The sequence below is a fragment of the Mauremys mutica genome, chromosome 24, assembly GCF_020497125.1.
Source record: "Mauremys mutica isolate MM-2020 ecotype Southern chromosome 24, ASM2049712v1, whole genome shotgun sequence".
NCBI classification, from domain to species: Eukaryota; Metazoa; Chordata; order Testudines; family Geoemydidae; genus Mauremys; species Mauremys mutica.
In genome coordinates this window covers 1653843-1675664 of record NC_059095.1, presented here as the reverse complement: position 1 = coordinate 1675664, position 21822 = coordinate 1653843, and the positions used below count along the sequence as shown (strand labels likewise).

Genomic DNA, 21822 nt, shown 5'->3' with positions numbered 1-21822 from the left:
CATCCTGGAGGGTTGGCACCTGGACAGCTGCCTCAGAAAAGGGGCGATCCTGGGAGAACCTGGAGCGGTGCTAGTGCTGCATTGGGGGGGGGGGGCAGAGGGTGCTGGGGCCGCGCAGTCCTGGGGGCTATGGGGCTGCCAGGTGCCTGCACCTGGCCCAGGCGGATCCAGGGGAACATGGCGGGGGGGTGGGCAGAGGTACCGCTCCGAGCAGTCCGGGGGGGGGCACGTGTCCGGCCCAGGCGAGCGGGGGAATCCGCAGCTGATGGAAATTTACGGCGGGGCGGAGCCGCGGGGCGGGCGGGCCCTGGGAGCCGATTAAGCCGCCGCCGCATGCCCCGGGGGTCCGCAGCCGAGCCGAGCCGAGCCAGGTGAGCCGGGGCTGCGGGCGGGCGGGCGGGTCCCGGTGCCCGCGGGCGGGAGCGCTCGGGACGCGGGGAGCCCCCAGCTCCCAGCCCGGGGCGGCTCCGGCCCCCGGGGCGGGCCCGGGGGTGGGGGCGCCCCCTCGCCAGGCCCTGGCGCTCCCGGGGAGCCGGGACCCCCCGGCCCAAGCGTGCGCTGGGGGGCCCCGCCCCGCGGGTCGGGGGGCACCGGGGAGCTGGGGTCTGCTCGGGCCGGGCCCCTGCTCTCTGTGGGGTGGAGCCTCCCCTCCGGCCCCGCCCCCGTGCCGGGGCCCCGCCCAGCTGCTGCCCCATGGCCGGGCTCGCTGGGGGGGCAGGGAGAGCCCCATAACCCAGCCCTCTCCGCGCGCGCCGATTAGCCTCGCGGCCCGACCGTGCTCCCCGTGATTCCCAGGGGGGAAACTGAGGCACGGGGCGGGACCGCCGCGGTCCGGTGGCGAGTCTGCGAGCTCCGCCCAGCGGAGATCGCGGGGCGTCGTGGGGGAGGCCCCCCCAGCCAGGCCCCCACCTCCTGTGCTAGTCATGGCACTAACTGCCCTGCGGGGAGGGGGCGGTGGGCGGAGAAGGGGGGGGTGGGCCCCAGCCAGGCTGCCCTGGGCTCGCGCTCCTGTCCCTGGGTTATTTTGGGTTGTGTCGCTCCGCTGGGGGCCTGGGCCTGGCGCTGGTGGGGCTGCCCCTGCCCCGTTCCCCCTCGCGCCACCGGGCACCAGCAAAGCAGCCTGGTGCCTCCCTGCCCTCCGGAGCCCAAAGCCCCTGTTGGAATAAGCCAAAGTTCTAGCCCTGTTTTGTTGCTGTCTGGCATGTTCCCGCGCTGCATCGTCCTGGCCTGGCGCGGTGCCTGACCCGACCCACATCCCCCAGCCACTTCTGCGCTCCTCGTTCTGGAGCGTCTGGGTCGCTGGCGGGCTCCTCCTGCCTGCACACGGGAAGCTAGGATGCCTGGGTTCTATCTTGGGGGGACAAGCCTCTTCACTGCTATGTGCCTCGGTTTCCCTGCCTGTAAAATGGGGATTATGCCCCTCCTTAGCACAGGCCTCTGGGAGAGGAAGAGCCAGTCTGGGGCGGGGAGGACACACTGGCCTAGCAGACAGCCGGGAGTATCCTGGCCGCAGGGGCAGTGGGTGGTGAATGATTTGCACCCTCTGTCCTGCCAGGGCCCGGGCGTGAAGCCTGACGGGTCTGTAATAATCTGCTTCCTCCACATCGCAGCTCCAGGAACCATGGCAGAGACGTTCCTCGTTGAGAGCCCTGATGTGACCTACAGCAAGGACTACATTGAGGCCAAGTACACGTACAGCACCGTGCACGTGAGCAGGGAGGACGGCGTCACCAAGGTACCTGCTGTTGGCGAGTCCAGCATAGGACCGTGGCCCTGTGCCCACCGGAGGGGGAACCGCATGTGTTTGGCTCTGTGCACCTTCCCCACGGGTAGGAGTGGCCCAGAGCCCTGCCTGGCCGGGCTGGACTCAGGCTGTGTGAGCTGCCATGAGGCAGGTTCCTCCGCTGGGCCAGGGAGCGATGGAGCCAAGGGGGCACTTGGGGACATGTCCTGCCTGTAGCCCTGCTGCACCAAGTGCCTGAGCAGTGTCTGCCTGCAGGCTGCTTCCCCTCTCTGCTGCCGCAGCCTGTGGGCGTCTGCGCCGTGGGGCCGGGGCTCTAAGTTCTAACATTTAACGGTGCCGTGTTGGGCCTGATCGCATTGCCGCTGGTTTCCCTGGGCTCTGAGGAGCTGGTGGGAGCAGCCTCCCCATTGCAGAGGGGACCAGCCTTGGGGTGGGCCGGGCAAACTGTCCAGGTGCATCGGTCGGGTGCTGCTGCCCCGTCCCCGTGCAAAGCCCTGCTGTGCTGGGTTCCCTCGTTCCCCTGCAGCTCTGGCGGACGAGCGTGCCCCACGTGCATCTTGTCCTGTCCCCCGCCTCCTACTCTCCTTGTGCTGTGTCCGAAGGCTGCACCCCGGTTCTCACTGCCTGTCTCTGGGGCTCCCAGGTGAAGCCGCAGTCGACCAAGTTCACCTTCCGCACAGAGAGGCAGGTCCCCCGCCTGGGGGTGATGCTGGTGGGATGGGGCGGCAACAATGGCACCACCGTGACAGCGGCCGTGCTGGCCAACAGGCTGGGCCTCTCCTGGATGACCAAGACGGGACGGAAGGTGAGCGAGTCTCGTCCCCCAGCGTCTGGTGGCGCTTTCCAGGGCGCAGGTGGTCTCTAGCCAGCCCCCCAGGCTGCAGGGCCTGCGACCGGCTGGCTCGTCTCAAAGGCCCAGATGCGGCCCCAGCCGGTTGCCCGTGAGATGGAGCCTGGGCCCGGGCGAGTGGGTGGATGCCCTGCTGGGGTGTGCCTGGTTGTGAGGGCTCAGAGCTCCAGGCTGGCCCCTGAGGCTCTCCCAGCCTGTGGGGCTGTGCTGTGCTGGGGGGCCGTGTCTGTCGTGGCCCCGGCCTGGGAAGCGCTCGTGGGGCCTGTGGCGATGGGAATGTGGGGCTCAGACCCTGCGCAGGGGGCTCTCCCCAAGCCGCGTGCATGGGCTGTGCCGGGGCTCAGTGTCCCCTTGGTGCTCTCCCTCTCCCCAGTATGCCAACTACTACGGCTCCTTGCTGCAAGCGTCCACCGTCTGCCTGGGAACCGGCCCCACGGGCGACGTCTACGTGCCCTTCCGGGACCTGCTGCCCATGGTGCACCCTAATGACATCATCTTTGATGGTGAGTGTGAATGCCCTGGGGGGTGGGATGGTCCAAAGGGGGCTGTGTGGATGGGGGGGTGGCCCAAGTGAGCGGGGGCCCGGAGCTCTGACTGGTGTCTCCTCCCGCGTCTCAGGCTGGGATGTCTCCTCCCTGAACTTGGCTGAGGCCATGAGACGGGCCAAGGTCCTCGACTGGCAGCTGCAGGAGCAGCTCTGGCCCCACATGGTGAAGATGAAGCCCCGCCCCTCCATTTACATCCCGGGATTCGTTGCAGCCAATCAGGACGACCGAGCCGACCATGTCCTCCGTGGGACGAAGGCTGAGCAGGTGGGCGTGTGTGTGTCACGTTCCCATTGCTGCAGGGGTGAACCCTGGGGCTGGGCTGGGGGAGCAGCAAACTCCCTGGGGCTCCTGGGCTGGCTCTGACCCTGCAGCCTGGGCTGGGGGAGCTGGGCCAGGATTTCGGAGCAGCCTCTGCCTGCGAGATCTGGGACAAGCCCTGGGCCGCGTGCCAGCAGTGGGGAGGCTGGGCCCTGAGCTCTGCAGGGGGGTGCTGGGGGCACAGTTCTGGCACCTACCTCTAAGCACCGTCCCTGCTGCCCACCGGAGCTGACCCACACTGGGCAGGGGCCTGGGGGGCCCGGCAGCTTCCCTGCTGGTGCCCCGCCCTGGGCTCGTGCTGCTGGGCGCTGACAAGCCCCTTGTGCAGGTGGCACAGATCCGCAGGGACATCCAGGAGTTCAAGGCCACCAGCGGGGTGGACAAGGTCGTGGTCCTGTGGATGGCCAACACCGAGCGCTTCTGCGACGTGCTGCCGGGCGTTAACGACACGGCCGCCAACCTGCTGCAGGCCATCGAGGTGAGAGCCCGTGGGGGGCGTGTGCCCCCCCGCCTGCCGGGGGATGGGCACGCTGCATCAGCTGCGCTAGTGGCCGCTGGTCTCGTCTCTGGTGCTCTGGATGCAGCCAGTCTGGGGAGCTGGTTCTGGCTCCTGCCAGGGGCAGGGGCACTGGCTTTGTCCTTCAATGGGGCCACAGCACAGTCCTGGAGCTGGGGGGGATGGGACTGGAGGAGCTAGGTTTGGGGCCAGCGGCCCCATTGCGTGGGGGGGCTGGGTTGAATGGTGGCGATGTGGAGGCAGAGCGGACAGTGGTGCCCTGTGATATATTTTCTCTGAGGGCCTGGTGCTCCCACTGACTGTCCGGGGGGCGGGGAGGGGGCTGCCCATGTGCTGGGGGGGGGGTGTCCCAGGGGCTCCGTCCCCTCGGGCTCTGCACTGAGCTCTCCCCATCTACTCAGCGAGGCCTCGAGGTGTCTCCCTCCACGCTCTTCGCTGTGGCCAGCATCCTGGAGGGCTGCGCCTACATCAACGGCTCCCCCCAGAACACCTTCGTGCCAGGTGCCATGGAGCTCGCCCTGCAGCGCCACGTCTTCATCTGCGGAGACGACTTGAAGTCCGGCCAGACCAAGCTCAAGTCGGTGCTGGTGGATTTCCTGGTCAGCGCCGGCCTCAAGGTGAGTGGGTGCCAGGGGCGCCCGCCAGGGGCATGCCGGGCTGGTGATGCCACTGGGCCGGGTCAGGGGGCTGCCAGGGAGCTCTGGGTGGGTTCCCCTCCTGGAGCCCAAGGGAGAGGGAATCTGGCCCCAGCAGAGCCCTTGGGTGAGGTGGGAGGGATTGTAACCCCTCCTGCAGCCGGGTGCAGGCCAGCTCCCCGGGGAGGCAGAGGCTGCAGGTTGGGATTAAGGCATGGGAGGGAGCAGGGGGGGCTGTGGGTAGGGAGTGAGGCACATCTGAACGGTGACACCTGCATAATCCCCAAGGGCTCTGGGGGCTGAGCAGGGCTGGAGCATCCCGGGAGTGGGGCCAGAGGTGGTTCGGCTCGGCCCTTCCCCTTGGAATCCAGACAAATCTGTCCCATGGCATGGGAGGAGCGGGGGGGGGGAGTGCAGAGCAGAGCCCTCTCCCCTGCCCTGGCTGGGCCTTCCCGGCAGCTGGGTTTGGAGCTGCGGCTGTGATCTGTGGGGCGGCTGTGACCCATCTCCTCCCTCGCTCTCTGCCCCAGACCGTGTCCATCGTCAGCTACAACCACCTGGGCAACAACGATGGGAAGAACCTGTCGGCCCCGCAGCAGTTCCGCTCCAAGGAGGCCTCCAAGAGCAACGTGGTGGATGACATGGTGCAGTCGAACCCCCTGCTCTACGGGCCCCAGGAGAAGCCCGATCACTGTGTGAGTCCCGGGGGAGGGAGCCCCCCGGAGTTTGGGGGTGGGGGGGGGGAGCTGCCCTGAACCCCCTGCCCGGCGGCAGCTCTGGGGCCGGTGCTGAGGTGGCTCTCGGTTGCAGGTGGTGATTAAGTACGTGCCCTACGTGGGTGACAGCAAGCGGGCGCTGGACGAGTACACCTCCGAGATCATGATGGGCGGCACCAACACCATCGTCATACACAACACCTGTGAGGTAGGGCCGGGAATTCCGGTCCCCGGGCACGGGTCACCCCCCGCCCCCCAGCCTTGGGCAGCTGCGCCCGCCCCGCCCGCCCCCCCCGGACAAGCTCAGGCCGGGTCCATGCCTCTCCCCTCCCTGCCCTGAGGACACCACAGGGAGAAGCAGCGGCTGGGGGGAGCATTGGCCCATCTGGCCCTTGGGGACGGGGAGCTGGGCCCTGGCTCCCCTACTGACTCTGCCCCACCCCCAGGACTCCCTGCTGGCCAGCCCCATTATCCTGGACCTGGCCATCCTGACCGAGCTCTGCCAACGCATCAGCTTCTGCACCGAGAGTGACCCCGACTTCCAGGGCTTCCACAGCGTCCTGTCCATCCTGGGCTTCCTGTGCAAGGCGCCCCTGGTGCCCGAGGGCTCCCCCGTCGTCAACGCCCTCTTCCGGCAGAGGAGCTGCATCGAGAACATCCTGAGGTACCCCCGGCTCTGCCCTCCCACCCCCTGCCCCTGGGGTGCCAGCTCTACCCCCGTCCCCCCCTGCAGCTCCCCACTCTCCTCCATGCCTGGGGTGCCCACTCCCTTCGCCAACCCCAGGGCCCTCCAGGAGCAGCCTGGGCCCTCGGCTGAGCCTGGCAGGGATGGGGAAAGTTGCATTAGCCCCCGTGGGACCTGGTACTGAGATCCCCTCAGGGCCCTGGTGGTGCCCGGTCTGTGGGCTGTCCAGCTGGCTGAGAAGGCCTCTGCCCCCCTCCCCCCTGACATGCTGCTCTCTCTGGTCCTGCCCCCAGGGCCTGTGTGGGGCTGCCCCCCCAGAACCACATGCTGCTGGAGCACAAGATGCAGCGGCCGTGTCCGAGTCTGAAGCGAGCGCGTCTGGCCGAGTGCCCCATCTCCCTCAAGAGGACAGCTGCCCAGGTGAACGGCTACCTGTGCCCGGCCAGTAACGGGCATGGCACCTCGCAAGCCCAGCTGCACATTGACAACTAGGGCCCTGCCCCATGGCCACAATGACCCCCAGCTCCCAGGGGAGTATGGGCTGAGACATGGGGGGCAGAACTGCACTGCTGGAGAGGGGACCAGGAGCAGTGCTCCCATGGCCCATCGGGGGGCTGTATTTTGTAGGGGGATTCTTAGTTTGAATTAATTTGGGGGCACAGGAGCCCACTCCCCCAACCACCCAGGCTCTACTGACAGTAAATAGAAGCTGTGAATGTTTTTTTTTGTTTTGTTTTGTTTTTGGAATAAAGTGGGAGCATGTAAGTCCCTGTTTCTGCTGATCTCTCTGCGTCCCCCCCCGCCCCCCCCCCCCCCAGCACTGCCTGGGGCCCTGCAGCCCTCCCTGGGAAGGGTGTGCCCAGAGCCAGCAGCGTTCCTGTGAAAGGGGTCCCCCGGGGTGTGCCCCACAAGCCCTGCCCTGGGGCTTGACCCAGCTCCAGCTGGCGTGGGTCTTTGCCTTGGTTTCCCCAGCTGTCCCATGTCTCTGCCTCGAGCACCCTTGCTGTGGTGGGACCCCAGGCTCGGTGAGTGCTGGGCAGTGGGATTCATGGCTCCGGCAGGAGGGGGCTCGGCAAGGCACCAGGCTGAACGTACAGTGGTGCTTGTTGCACTGGTACATCGTTCCCGGGGGGGCTGTGGAAAAGGTCTCCAGGGAAGGGGGAGACAAGAGTCAGAGCTATGAAAAAAATCAAATTACATTTATTGATGCAGGTTTTTGTGGGTGGTTTTTTTTGTTGTTTTTTTTAGTTTTTTGGGGTTTTTTTGTTTTTTGTTTTTGATAAGCAACTTTCAGTCTAAAGCCTTCAGAGTAGAAAGAACAGACGAAATCCCTACACAGACGCACTAACCTAGCAGGGGAGGCGCTGCCCCCGGCGGCAATCCGCCAGCTGGCTGCGTCCCCTCCCAGCCGGCGGCGGGCACAGCACACGAGTGAGGCGGGCGGAGCCTCACCCCGAACAGCAACAGGAACCCAGATAAGGCCCCCTTGCCCGGGCAGGGGCGGCTCTGGGCTGAGAGCCGCAGGGAGCACGGCGGGGCTGCTGCTGAGGTCCTTCATGTTTATAAAAGGGGGGAGTGGGGGGGAATCCTTCATATGAAAGTTAAAGGTGGTCCCGAGAGCGGGTAGGGGCGGGCGCCCGCGGCAAAGGGGGCTGCTGGGGGGGCCTATGTACACTTGCCTCCCTTTGCTGCAGGGCAGGGGCCGAGCCCAGTCTGCCCATCGGGGACGGGGCAGGGGGGGAATCACAGTGGCTGAGCAAACAGACTGGGCTGGTGGGGGGTCCCCTATTTCCGAGCGGCTCTGCGGGGTGTTTCCAGCTGTGGAACGGTGGGTGGGGGCAGAGCGCTGGGGGCAGCAGGTCTCCTGGGTGAGCTGAGAGCAATCACCGGGGGGTGCAATTTCCTCTGCCGGGGGGGTGCTCACAGGAAGGGAGGGGTGGCTTACTGGGCACCATGAGGGGGCTGAGGCATCTTTGCTTAGCTGGCAGCCACGGGAGGGGAGGGCTCTGCCAGGCCTCCCCAGTGCCACCAGAAGCAGGGGCAGGGCCTGAGGAGCGGTGGGGCTTCAGGCATGGCTCTCAGGGCAGCATGGGCAGAAAGGGAGGGGTCCAGTGTGGGGGGCCCCCCTCACCTTGGCAAATATCTTAGGAGAAGCTGATGGAAGTGGCATAACTACACTGGGTGGGGGTTAGCCCAGAGCTCCTGCTGATGGCTGGAGGGGTAGATTGCTGGGGGGGGCAGGGGGCTGTAGGCATCCCCCTCCCCCCAGCTGCTTAGACCTGCAGGGTCTGCCCCATGGGTCCACAGCAGGCTCTGGTGTGGCCAGGGCCCGGGAAGGGGTGGGGGGGGGATCCCTGGAAGCTGAGGAGCAGGGGGGGTGGGTGGGGTTTGGGGGGAAGCCCATGATAAATTAAACCCTGCACAGTGAAACAAACCCTTAAATAAATACCCCCCTCCCCCCACCCTGCTGTGTGGGGCTGGGCAGAGCTGGGGGCAGGGCTGCCAGCCGTGGCCTATAACCCCTGATGGGGTGGGGGCAGCAGGGCAGTGTCGCAGCAAACCCAGCCCCTGGCCCCCCTGGCGGGAGCTCAGCCCCAGCCTCCTTCCGCCCCACTTCTGCTGCGCGGCTGGGAAGGAGGCTGCCTGGGGCTGGACCCCTCCCCCCCACAGTATGCTGGCTCCCAGCCCCCCAAGGTGCTGCCGGATGCAGCCACAGCTCTGTCCTGCCCCCTTCTCTCCCCCTGCCCCCCCCAATACAGTCAGCAGGTTCCACCCCCTCCCCCCACGTGCCTAGGAACAGCATCTTGCCTGGCACAAGCAGCCCCCCCCCCGCCCCGTGTACCCCACAGCACCAGTCCAACAGGGCGCAGGGTCTGGCGGTTTGCTCCTCTGCCTGGTGCAGGGGGAGGGGGAGCTGTGCCAATAGAGCACGGGGGGGAGGGGGGCAGCTGTGCCCCAGGTGGAGGGGGACGGGGGGGGGTGCTGGCAGGAGGGCAGGCGGCCAGTTCCTGCGGGTGTTTTAAATAGTTTAGAACCGCGGGGGCGTCTGGCTCTCTGCGCCGGGACGTCCGAGCCGATCACACGCTCATTGTCATGCTGGGCGAGTACTAGAGAGACGGGAGACACCAGAGCGTTAGCAGGCCGGGGGGAGGCCGCCGGGGCCAGCCCGACGAGCTGGCGGGGGGGGCAGGGCAGGGGGAGCCGGGGCAGCTCACACCTCGGGGAGGCTCCTCCAGCGCAGGGCCCCCACCACCGGTCCAACCGTGCCAGGCTTGTTCTTCCAGGGGGTGGCCGATGCCTTGCAGCTGCCCCGCCCGCCCCGGGAGCCCCGCCCGCCCCGCCCTCTCCGCCTGCCCGGCGGGCCCGCCCCGGCCCTTACACTGTCACTTTGGAAGGGGTTTAAGAAGGTGCCGCCCATCTCGCCGTCGTCCCGTGGAGTCCCGGGCGGGTTGCTCAGCCCGGCCAAGTTACTCGGTGAGCTCTGCAGGGGCACAGGAAAGCCTGGGTTAGTGGGGGGCCCTGCTGCCCCCTGGCCCCAGGGGTGAAAGGCCGACAGCTCCCAGCAGCGCTGGGTGGGGCCCGTGTGCAGTCACCCCCCGTCTGCCCAGAGAAGGCAGGGATGCACCCCCAGCAGCTGGCAGGACCCTGGCCCTTTGAAAGGGAGATACACAGACCGCCCACTCGGGGAGGGGTTCAGCCCAGGGGAACCCCCCATAGGGAGCGGGTGGAAGTGGGGCACTGTGCTCTCACCTTTGGCAGCCCGTCCATGTCGCCAGAGCCTGGAAGGACAAGCAGGTCCTGTTAGCCGTGCCCAATACCAGGTAACGGTGCCCCCCGCACCCGCTGCCCCACCTCCCAGGGAGCCCAGGCCATGGTGCAGTGTCAGCCCTACTCAGCGGAAGGGCTCCTGCCCTCACCCCCAACAGAGGTAAGGCCTTTGTGGCCTCTCTGCCTCAGTTTCCCCCTGCACCAGCAGAAGTGATGCTAATGTGGGGGGGGGAGGCGCTGACACGAGCAGCCTCCTGGGGGTGCTGCTGGCCCATAGGCCACCTGCGGCTGCAGGGCTAGGGGCTGAGCCCCCTCCGGGGAGGCTGGTGCAGGTCTGAGCGCATGGGCCAGAACCACAGAGCTCCCAGCCTGGCACACCAGGGATAGCGCCAAGGGAGAGGAAGGGACCCGCCCAGGATCCAGGCTGGGGGGGGGGGGCTCGGGCGTCCTGCTGGCCCTCCGCTCGTGTGGGCAGTGCAGGCCCCCCCGTGCTACCCACCTAAGGATCCGTTCATGTGATGGGGCTCCATGGCGTTCATGCCTCCCATGGGCCCATCGGGGCCAGGCCCCATGGGGAACTGCAAGGGAAAGGGAGCGCGTCAGTGCTGGGGCCAGGGGGGGCCAGGGCTCCGTGCACGAGCTGATGGGAGTGGAGGGGAAATGGGCGCAGGGCCTCAGGGACGTGCCCAGCATGGCTCTGGCCCCCGGTACCCCCTGGGGCTGGCCGGAGCGCTCACAGCGCTGCACAGAACCCCCCGGCACCGCAGGGTGGCCAGCCAGCCATGCCAATGGCCACCACCCGCCCAGCAGAGCCCTCCTTGTCCCCACACAACACCCGCACGCCCAAGGGCAGCAGGGACGGAGAGGGGGGCCTCGGAGGAGCCGTGGGAAGGGGGAGCCCAGGGCTGGCCTGGCGGGGGTCCGTGGGTCCGTGGGGCACCGGCGGAGCCGTGGGAAGGGGGAGCCCAGGGCTGGGGCTGAGGGGCACTGGCAGAGCATCCCTGGCTGGGGGTTGCTCGCTGCGCCTGTGGCTGGGTCCCCATCACCACTCCTGGGCTGTGGGGTGGGGCAAGGCCTGGGCGGCCCAGGGCTCTCCGGGGGGCGGGGGGGGGCACTCACGTTCGGCCGGCTCCCAGCGGGCCCGATGGGGTTCATCATGGTGTACATGTTCTCACTGGAGTTCGTGGAGTCTGTGGGGGTGCAGAGCGGAGTCAGTGCTGCCAGCCCCACGGAGCACGAGAGGGGGCGGGCACTGCGCAGCCACGCACGAGCTCACCGGGGTTCACTGGCCCTGCAGCCCCCCCGGCCCCCCAGCGAGAGGCATAGACGTGTCCGCTGCTTTTACCTTCCCGGCTGGGCAATGCCCCCCCCAGCCCCCCCCTCCCCGCACCATGCGGATACTTCACCTCCTGGGCTGGGCATGATGGGGGTTCCGGGGGGGCCGCCGCCTCCGGGAGGGCCCTGTGGGAGAAGAGCAAAAGGCACAGGAGCCGTTAGAGCCTTTGCCCCGGCCCAGAGCCAGCCCGGGCCCCGGGGACAATCCCCCCCCAGGGCCCGGCTGGCACAATCTGCCCCCAAGGTGCAGGGGCTGCGTGCTGGGGTGCAGGGGGTGCTCAGCATGGTGCTGCGGGGCAGAGCACCTCCCTGCCCCCCCATTGCGGCTGCGGTACTCACCACGTAGCTCCCGGGTGAGGAGGAGGAGTACGCGATCTGTGGGGGGATGAGAGGGGACGAGTCAGCACCGAGCGCACAGGGAGTGGCTCTGGCCATGCGCCCCCCCGGGCACCGTGCCCAACCCCGTGCCCCCCCCGTGTTCCTCCGGGCATCGTGCCCAACCCCGTGCCCCCCCGTGCATTGTGCCCGTCCGCACACCCCCCCGGGCATTGTGCCTGGCCCCGTGACCACCCCCGTGCGTCCTGCCTGGCCCCGTGCCCCCCCCCCGCATCGTGCCCGGCCCCGTGCCCCGCTGTGCGTCGTGCCCAGCCCCGTGCCCCCCTGTACGTTGTGCCTGGCCGCATACCCCCCATGAGTTGTGCCTGGCCTCCACCGTGCATTGCCCCATGCCCCCGCTCCACCCCCCAGGACTCACAGAGTTGGTGTTGGGGTTTGGCCACGGCGCTCGCCCTCCTGGGCCCCTGAAACACAAACAGGCGTGAGGCTGGCACTTCCCCAGGGTCCCTGTACCCTGCCCCCACTGCACGCACCCTGTCCTGCGGGGTGGGGAGGGCGCCCCTGCCCTGGGATCCAAGGTCGCTGGGGGTGGGGCAGGGTGGCACGGGCAGCTGGGACACTTGGATGGTTTGTGGGGGTGCCCAGTTTCCCCCCCAGCCATGGACTCCCCCAGACTGGCCCAGATAGCCAGCCCCCCGAAACCTGTCTCCCCCCGCTCCCCCAGATCTGTGTGTCTGTCCAGGGTATCTGATGGTGCTGGGACAGCCTGGACTCCTGCCAATTGCTCAGGCTCTGCTGGGTGGGGCCGGGTGCACTGCCAGGAGCGAGGCTGCAGGCCCCAGACCACGGCCAGGAGCAGACGGGCGGCATCCTGCTGGGCTGAGAGCTCTGCCCAGTGCCGGGGAGCCCCATCTGCAGCATCGGGTGCGGGGCCAGGCCCCCAGTGGCCCCCGGCCCATCCTGCAGGCGCTGGGCTGGCTCTGTGCCCCTCCTGGGGGGTCCTGGGGGGCAGGGAGGTGTGGCTGGGGCACAGGGGGAGGAGAGGGGCCTTACATGGTCATGGTGGGCATGCCAGGGCCGCCCAGCGAGTTGGGCGGGGGCCGCATCCCGCTGCCGTAGTTCTGCAAGAGAGGAGCAGGAGCGAGCTGAGCATGTGGCGGGGGAGACGGGCCCAACCGCTGAGGGGCTGCATTAGCCCAGTCATACAGAACCCAGGCGTCCTGGCTGCAGCCCCTCCCCCCACACCCACTCCCCTCCCAGAGCCAGAGTGAGAACCCAGGAGTCCTGGCTCCAGCCTCTCCCCCCACACCCACTCCCCTCCCAGAGCCAGAGTGAGAACCCAGGCGTCCTGGCTCCAGCCCTTCCATCCACACCCACTCCCCTTCCAGAGCCAGAGAGAGAACCCAGGAGTCCTGGCTCCGGCCCCTCCCCCCACACCCACTCCCCTCCCAGTCCCAGAGAGAGAACCCAGGCGTCCTGGCTCCAGCCTCTCCCCCCACACCCACTCCCCTCCCAGACCCAGAGAGAGAACCCAGGCGTCCTGGCTCCAGCCTCTCCCCCCACACACACTCCCCTCCCACAGCCAGAGAGAGAACCCAGGCGTCCTGGCTCCCAGACCTGTGCCCATGCTGCCCCATCTCCTCCCCTCCCCTCCCCTCTGGGATGTTGCTCCTGGATCACAGCGGTGCACAGCAGGGCTGGGCCAGGACCCCAGATAAAAGGCAACCCGGGAGACACCCACCTGAGGAGCCATCCCCGCCATGCCTCGCGGGGGGTTCATCCGCTGCATCGGGCCCCCCATATTCGGATGCCCTGTGCAAAGGGAGAGGGGAAGGTGAACAAGGCAGCAGGGCACAAATGCCCCTGAACCCCAACTTCTGGGGCATGGCTCCCTGAACCCCCCAACTCCCCACACTCAGAGCTCTGATCCCCCACCTCCCTCAACCCTCCACTTCCGGGGCATGGCTCCCTGAACCCCCCAACCCCCCACTCCCAGAGCTCTGCTCCTCTGACCTCCCTCAACCCCCCCACTTCCGGGGCATGGCTCCCTGAACCCCCCAACCCCCCACTCCCAGAGCTCTGCTCCTCTGACCTCCCTCAACCCCCCACTTCTGGGGCATGGCTCCCTGAACCCCCCAACTCCCCACACTCAGAGCTCTGACCCCTCACCTCCCTCAACCCTCCACTTCCGGGGCATGGCTCCCTGAACCCCCCAACCCCCACTCCCAGAGCTCTGCTCCTCTGACCTCCCTCAACCCTCCACTTCCGGAGCATGGCTCCCTGAACCCCCCAACCCCCCACTCCCAGAGCTCTGCTCCTCTGACCTCCCTCAACCCCCCACTTCTGGGGCATGGCTCCCTGAACCCCCCAACCCCCCACTCCCAGAGCTCTGCTCCTCTGACCTCCCTCAACCCCCCACTTCTGGGGCATGGCTCCCTGAACCCCCCAACCCCCACTCCCAGAGCTCTGCTCCTCTGACCTCCCTCAACCCTCCACTTCCGGGGCATGGCTCCCTGAACCCCCCAACCCCCCACTCCCAGAGCTCTGCTCCTCTGACCTCCCTCAACCCCCCACTTCTGGGGCATGGCTCCCTGAACCCCCCAACCCCCCACTCCCAGAGCTCTGCTCCTCTGACCTCCCTCAACCCCCCACTTCTGGGGCATGGCTCCCTGAACCCCCCAACTCCCCACACTCAGAGCTCTGATCCCCCACCTCCCTCAACCCCCCACTTCCGGAGCATGGCTCCCTGAACCCCCCAACCCCCCACTCCCAGAGCTCTGCTCCTCTGACCTCCCTCAACCCCCCACTTCTGAGGCATGGCTCCCTGAACCCCCCAACCCCCTACTCCCAGAGCTCTGATCCCCCACCTCCCTCAACCCCCCAATTCCGGAGCATGGCTCCCTGAACCCCCCAACCCCCCACTCCCAGAGCTCTGCTCCTCTGACCTCCCTCAACCCCCCACTTCCGGGGCATGGCTCCCTGAACCCCCCAACTCCCCACACTCAGAGCTCTGATCCCCCACCTCCCTCAACCCCCCACTTCTGGGGCATGGCTCCCTGAACCCCCCAACCCCCACTCCCAGAGCTCTGCTCCTCTGACCTCCCTCAACCCCCCACTTCTGGGGCATGGCTCCCTGAACCCCCCAACCCCCCACTCCCAGAGCTCTGCTCCTCTGACCTCCCTCAACCCTCCACTTCCGGAGCATGGCTCCCTGAACCCCACAACCCCCCACTCCCAGAGCTCTGCTCCTCTGACCTCCCTCAACCCCCCACTTCCGGGGCATGGCTCCCTGAACCCCCCAACTCCCCACACTCAGAGCACTGCTCCCCCCCCTCCCTCAACCCCCCACTTCCGGGGCATGGCTCCCTGAACCCCCCAACCCCCACTCCCAGAGCTCTGCTCCTCTGACCTCCCTCAACCCCCCACTTCCGGGGCATGGCTCCCTGAACCCCCCAACCCCCACTCCCAGAGCTCTGCTCCCCCGACCTCCCTCAACCCCCCACTTCTGCCCCTGATGGGGCTCTGCTCCCCCCATGGAGTCCCCAGCACTGGGAGGGGACGCCCAGTGAGGGGTCATAATCCCAAGGTGCCCTCCCAGCGCAAGGCCTCATCCTTCCCCACAGAGACTGGGGGGCTGCTCCCGGGCTAGGCTGTGAGGGGCTCCCGCTCCCCTCCTGGGGGCTCCTGTCTCCTCGCCGTGGGGGAGGGGCTGCTCCCAGCCAGGGCCCTGGTCTCCTGCCTGGTGGCTGCCCCACTCGTGTCCCGCTGGGGCCCCAGAGCTGGGGGCCCACAGGGCCTGAGATGGGTGGGCAGAGGGGGGCGCAGAGCGGAGACCCCGTGGCGGGGGGGCCCCGCGGGCAGCGTGACTCACCCTGCGACCTCGTGCTGGGGTCCATGCTGTTCGGCAGCAGCGGCTGGGAGCCCGGGACCCCCACGGGCGGCTGCAGGAACAGAAGGGCCATGAGCCTGGAGCTGCAGCCATCAGGCGGGAAAGGCATGGACCGGGCCCCCCCGGGGAAGGAGCACCCCCACCTCCCAGGGAAATGGCACAGACCGACCCCCCCCACACCTGGGGGAGGAGCACAGACCGACCCCCCCCTCACTCCACCCTGGGGGAGGAGCACAGACCGACCCCCCCTCACTCCACCCCGGGGAAGGAGCACAGACCGACCCCCCCCACACCCTGGGGGAGGAGCACAGACCGACCCCCCCCTCACTCCACCCCGGGGAAGGAGCACAGACCGACCCCCCCTCACTGCACCCCGGGGAAGGAGCACAGACCGACCCCCCCTCACTCCACCCCGGGGGAGGAGCACAGACCGACCCCCCCCCTCACTCCACCCCGGGGAAGGAGCACAGACCGACCCCCCCTCACTCCACCCCGGGGGAGGAGCACAGACCGACCCCCCCTCATTCCACCCCGGGGAAGGAGCACAGACCGACCCCCCCTCACTCCACCCCGGGGAAGGAGCACAGACCGACCCCCCCTCACTCCACCCCGGGGAAGGAGCACAGACCGACACCCCCTCACTCCACCCCGGGGAAGGAGCACTGACAGACCCCCCCTCACTCCACCCCGGGGAAGGAGCACAGACCGACCCCCCCTCACTCCACCCCGGGGATGGAGCACAGACCGACCCCCCCCCTCACTCCACCCCGGGGAAGGAGCACAGACCGACCCCCCCTCACTCCACCCCGGGGGAGGAGCACAGACCGACCCCCCCCCTCACTCCACCCCGGGGAAGGAGCACAGACCGACACCCCCCCTCACTCCACCCCGGGGAAGGAGCACAGACCGACACCCCCTCACTCCACCCCGGGGAAGGAGCACAGACCGACCCCCCCTCACTCCACCCCGGGGAAGGAGCACAGACCGACCCGCCCCCCCCTCACTCCACCCTGGGGAAGCAGCACAGACCGACCCCCCCTAACTCCACCCTGGGGAAGGAGCACAGACCGACCCCCCCTCACTCCACCCTGGGGAAGGAGCACAGACCGACCCCCCCTCACTCCACCCCGGGGAAGGAGCACAGACCGACCCCCCCTCACTCCACCTCGGGGGAGGCGCACAGACCGACCCCCCCTCACTCCACCCCGGTGAAGGAGTACAGACCGAGCCCCCCCTCACTCCACCCCGGGGAAGGAGCACAGACCGTCCCCCCCCTCACTCCACCCCGGGGAAGGAGCACAGACCGACCCCCCCTCACTCCACCCCGGGGAAGGAGCACAGACCGACACCCCCTCACTCCACCCCGGGGAAGGAGCACAGACCGACCCCCCCTCACTCCACCCCGGGGAAGGAGCACAGACCGACCCCCCCCACACTCCACCCCGGGGTAGGAGCACAGACCGACCCCCCCTCACTCCACCCCGGGGAAGGAGCACAGACCGACCCCCCCTCACTCCACCCCGGGGAAGGAGCACTGACAGACCCCCCCTCACTCCACCCCGGGGAAGGAGCACAGACCGACCCCCCCTCACTCCACCCCGGGGAAGGAGCACAGACCGACCCCCCCTCACTCCACCCCGGGGAAGGAGCACAGACCGACCCCCCCTCACTCCACCCCGGGGAAGGAGCACAGACCGACACCCCCCCCTCACTCCACCCCGGGGTAGGAGCACAGACCGACACCCCCTCACTCCACCCCGGGGAAGGAGCACAGACCGACCCCCCCTCACTCCACCCCAGGGAAGGAGCACAGACCGACCCCCCCTCACTCCACCCCGGGGGAGGCGCACAGACCGACCCCCCCTCACTCCACCCGCGGGGAGGAGCACAGACCGACCCCCCCTCACTTCACCCCGGGGAAGGAGCACAGACCGACCCCCCCTCACTCCACCCCGGGGGAGGAGCACAGACCGACCCCCCCTCACTCCACCCCGGGGGAGGCGCACAGACCGACACCCCCCCCTCACTCCACCCCGGGGAAGGAGCACAGTCCGACCCCGCCTCACTCCACCCTGGGGAAGCAGCACAGACCGACCCCCCCTCACTCCACCCTGGGGAAGGAGCACAGACCGACCCCCCCTCACTCCACCCCGGGGAAGGAGCACAGACCGACCCCCCCTCACTCCACCTCGGGGGAGGCGCACAGACCGACCCCCCCTCACTCCACCCCGGGGAAGGAGCACAGTCCGACCCCCCCTCACTCCACCCCGGGGAAGGAGCACAGACCGACACCCCCTCACCCCACCCCGGGGAAGGAGCACAGACCGACCCCCCCCTCACTCCACCCAGGGGAAGGAGCCCTGTCCGACCCCCCCCCTCCCTCCACCCCGGGGTATGTGCCCTGACCGACCCCCCCCTCACTCCACCCTGGGGAAGGAGCACAGACCGACCCCCCCCTCACTCCACCCAGGGGAGGAGCACAGACCGACCCCCCCTCACTCCACCCCGGGGGAGGAGCACAGACCGACCCCCCCCTCACTCCACCCCGGGGAAGGAGCACAGACCGACCCCCCCCTCACTCCACCCCAGGGGAGGAGCACTGACAGACCCCCCCTCACCCCACCCCGGGGGAGGAGCACTGACAGACCCCCCCTCACCCCACCCCGGGGAAGGAGCACAGACCGACCCCCCCTCACTCCACCCCGGGGAAGGAGCACAGACCGACCTCCCCCCTCACTTCACCCCGGGGGAGGAGCACTGACAGACCCCCCCTCACCCCACCCGGGGGAGGAGCACTGACAGACCCCCAGCTCTCAGGGCCCCGGGCGTCTCACCTGGTTCGGCATGCGGAGCGAGGGCCGGGGGCCGCCGGGGTAGCGCGGGGACATGAAAGGCTGCAAGAGACAGAGCAGGGGGCAGGTGAGAGCACATCTCCAGAGCCCAGCCAGGGCGGGGCACCAGAACGGAGCCCCCAGGGCTAGTGCTGGGCTTGCTGGGGCAGGGAGGCCTGAGCTGGGAGCTCGCCCGCTGCTCAGTGATGTGTGGCCCGGCTAGCGGCTGCAAGGCAGGAACCCAGGTGTCCAGGCCCAGCCAGACCAGATGTACCCAGCATTCCCCGTCCCGCGGCCCTGGGGAAGCGAGCGGCTTGGTGCCCGCAGGGGACGGGGCAGGGCACATGGGACGTGGAGCTCACTGCCCGGCCTGGGCCATGCTGAGCCTGTGCTCGGGAACGGGTGGAGGGGCCTGAAAATCGGAGTCTGCGCTGGGCTGTGTGGCTGCGTGGAGCGGGGTGCAGACGGGGGGCTGGGGTACACCTGGGGATCTCCAAGGGTCTGTGGCAACGTCCGCCCATCCTCCAGGCCGCAGGGGCCCACAGAGCCTCAGCTGAGTGACCCCACGCAGAGGGGGTGAGTCTGCAGGAAGCGGGGGGCAGAGTGGCTTGTGGGGGGGATGCGCACACTGGGTTCTCCAGGCTTCCTCCCCTCCTCCCCAGGCCCAGCCTGCTGGGGGGCGGTGGGCCGGCTCGCCCCAGACGGCCTTACCTGGCTGTGGGGCCCCAGCATGGGGGCGGCGGGGTTGTGGGGTGGAGGCTGTGCGTGCGGTGATGGCTGAGAGCCCGGAGGTCCCTTCAAGAGAAACAAACCACAGAGCGTCACAGGAAGGAGAGGCTGGGCCGAGCCCCCGTCACCCCTCGCCTGCTCCTAGGCCCTGCTGGTGGGTCCCTCCCCTTGGGGCCTGCCAACCAGAGACCCCCCCCCAATGTACCTGAGCTCCCCGCTCACCTCTGCCTGCCTGCTGCCCTGAGCCAGGACACGGGGCCATTGCCCTCCCATGCTGAGCCCCAGCCAGCGCCCCGGGTGGGGGGACATGCCGGGGGAACATGTGGGGTGCCTGGCATGTGGGGGGCAGCCCAGGACCCGGGCACTGGGAGTGGGTGTCTCCAGCTGCCATCGGAGACGCTGGTGTCCCAGCGTTGCGGGGCAGAGGTGAGGGGAAGCCCCGGGCACCAGTCAGCCTGATGGCCTCATGCCGGTCCCCACGTCTACCTGCAGGTGGCAGCAATGCCCGTTTCACCAGCGAGTGTGCGCCACCCCCCCACCCGACACCCCTCCACAAACGGGGGGCTCTGCATGCCGGGCGTGGCTGGGCAGGGGCAGCTGCGGAGCAATGGGGGGGCACTCGTTCCCAGGAGTGACGGGCAGGAGAAAAGCTCCAGCTGGCAGAGCTGAATGTTGGCAGCGCCAGGTGACTCCTGGGGCCGTGGGCACCCGTCTGCGTTCCCAGGAGACTGTCCCTGCAGGGGAAGGTGCAGTTACCCCAGGGCTCCTAGAATGCTGCCCGCCTGACTCCCACCCCATGGGGAGGGGAGGTGCTATGGGCTGCCCCCAGATCCTGCCCGGCACAGACTCAAAGCGGAGCCAGTGCCCAGCCGGAGCAGGCCAGGGGTTCATGCCTGGGCAGCGTGGCACAGGCTGCACAATGGCTCCGTGCAGGGCAGGGGAAGTGTCATTGAGATAAGGCTTCGGGCTCCAGCCACGAAAGCCCCTCGCCCTCCTGGACGTCACTGCTACCCTGGCCCTTAGAGCCTCTCCCGCCTCCGCCCGCCTACCCGAAGTCCCCAGCATGTCGCCGACAGCCAGCGCATCGGTGCTGGGTGCCCGCAGCCACGGATCTGCAGAGGGGCCCATGTCCCCCCCGGGCGCTGTGACCCAACTCTGAGCACAGGGCAGGCGCACGAGGAATCGGGCTCCCGTCTCCTCCTCGGGGTGGCGGTGCCGGGACAGGCATGAGGACGCGGCGGAGCCTGTGAGCCCATCCCCGCACGGCAGCGCCGCTGGCCCGTATTTAACACTCAGCCTCCCAGGGCTCCCGGCCTAATGGGGAACATATGGCGTCGGCAGCGCTGCAATATTGAGCCGGCTCCCGCCGGGCGGGCTCAGCCAATCCGTGGGCGCCGTGTGGGGCTAAATGATGCAATTAATAAAATCATTTTCTATCCAGCTAAGGAGATAACGACTTGGCACAGCAGTGCCTCCCGTTCAGCACCGGCAGTGCCCCGGCAGGCTGGCAGGGGACAGCCAAGGAGGCACGTGGCTGGCTCGACACTAGGGGGCAGCGTCTCCCCACACATCCCTTCCCATCCACCCCCCACGGCTCTCGGCTGCTGGATTGGCCCAGAGGGTCTGAGCCCAGAGCAGAGCAGCTGCCAACGCCGATGCCCGCAGCAATGCCCACACCCTGACCCCCGGCTGCACCTGCACCACTCCGTGCAACCCCCCTTGTGCACATCCCAGGCACCCTCCCCATGCACACACACACCCTCCCCGCGCACACGCACTCCTGCACACACCCCAGGTGCACACACCGACCCTGTGCACCCCCCACCGTGCACATACACTCCTGCATGCACCCCCCCTGCGCACATGCATTACTGCACACACCTGAGGCACCCTCCCCGTGCACAAACCGACCCTGTGCACCCCCCCTGCGCACATGCATTTCTGCACACACACCCCAGGCACCCTCCCCCTGCACACACTGACCCTGTGCAACCACCCTCGTGCACACACACTCCTGCACACACACCCTCCCCGTGCACACACCTAGCCTGTGCACCCCCCTGTGCAAATGCACTCCTGCACACACACACCCCAGGCACCCTCCCTGTGCATACACCGACCCTGTGCAACCACCCTCATGCACATGCACTCCCACGCACTCCTGCACACACACCCTCCCCACGCACACACACTCCTGCACACACCCCAGGCACCCTCACCGTGCACACACCAACCCTGTGCACCCCCCAGCTGCACCTTCCTCTGTGTCCTCGGCATCAGCTCCCCTCCCCGGCTCCACCTCCTCTGCCCACCATGTCTCTAGCAGCTCCACCAGCCTGGACAGAACCCACCCGGCCTCCATCTCAGGGGGCAAGTGAGCCTGAAGCCGACCGTGTGTCCTGACAGTGCCCAGAGCATGTGCCAGCCCCACACGCAGCACCTTGGGCTGGGCCCCCTGGAAGCTGCAGCTGGGCACACAGCTCTGATTGCCAGGTGCACAGGCCACGTCCACTGCACCGCAGGGGCCACCCATTCCTACACACGGGGGGCGCTGGCCACAGAGCAGCAGGACCCTTGTCCCTCAGCACTAGTTCACACCCCTCTGGGTGGCCAGGCAGCTCCAGACTGGAGGCCCAGCAGCCAGGCTTAGGACCCCTCCGCAGCGCGGTGGCTGCTCCTGAACCGCAGCAGGGAAGAGGGAGGGGGGCTGCTGCTTTTGACTCTCCCATCACCCCCTCAACTCCCTGCAACGCAGCAGGACCCCTGTGGGACAGGCAGCCCTCGGGAGCAGCAGACTCTGACTGGAGGTGCCCGGCAGAGGGACAGTGGTGCCAGCTGTCAGAGTCCGCAGCAGCAGGGCCAGGGCAGAGCTGGCAAGGAGCCCCACGGGGTCCCCCTTGGCAGGGCAGAGCTGTGGAGGG

The 21822-nt window shown here is 68.4% G+C and overlaps 2 protein-coding genes across 8 annotated transcripts in view; one reads left to right on the top strand and one right to left on the bottom strand.

Annotated features, from left to right (window-relative positions):
* The first annotated feature begins 311 nt into the window (after positions 1–311).
* ISYNA1 (inositol-3-phosphate synthase 1) lies at positions 312–6778 on the top strand. Its single transcript, XM_044998378.1, has 11 exons — positions 312–371; positions 1611–1735; positions 2388–2549; positions 2968–3097; positions 3213–3406; positions 3789–3938; positions 4379–4594; positions 5143–5307; positions 5423–5536; positions 5775–5992; positions 6307–6778. The coding sequence occupies exons 2-11, from the start codon at positions 1622–1624 to the stop codon at positions 6503–6505; spliced, it is 1662 nt and encodes a 553-aa protein (XP_044854313.1). The 5' UTR covers positions 312–371; positions 1611–1621; the 3' UTR covers positions 6506–6778.
* Positions 6779–7191: 413 nt separating this feature from the next.
* The window catches only part of SSBP4 (single stranded DNA binding protein 4), a 51396-nt gene continuing 36765 nt past the window's right edge, over positions 7192–21822 (bottom strand). For 5 of the 7 annotated variants that reach the window (XM_044998381.1, XM_044998386.1, XM_044998380.1 and 2 more), the window contains 13 exons: positions 18884–18967; positions 18176–18235; positions 15324–15393; positions 13194–13264; positions 12506–12573; positions 11871–11916; positions 11456–11491; positions 11188–11242; positions 10901–10971; positions 10281–10359; positions 9764–9792; positions 9393–9494; positions 7192–9120 (listed from right to left, as the gene is read on the bottom strand). In XM_044998381.1, coding sequence (XP_044854316.1) covers positions 9091–9120; positions 9393–9494; positions 9764–9792; positions 10281–10359; positions 10901–10971; positions 11188–11242; positions 11456–11491; positions 11871–11916; positions 12506–12573; positions 13194–13264; positions 15324–15393; positions 18176–18235; positions 18884–18967 — 801 coding nt within the window. In that variant the 3' untranslated portion in view covers positions 7192–9090. The remainder of the gene's footprint in view (positions 9121–9392; positions 9495–9763; positions 9793–10280; positions 10360–10900; positions 10972–11187; positions 11243–11455; positions 11492–11870; positions 11917–12505; positions 12574–13193; positions 13265–15323; positions 15394–18175; positions 18236–18883; positions 18968–21822) is intronic. The other 2 variants (XM_044998383.1, XM_044998382.1) reach the window with 2 other exon arrangements.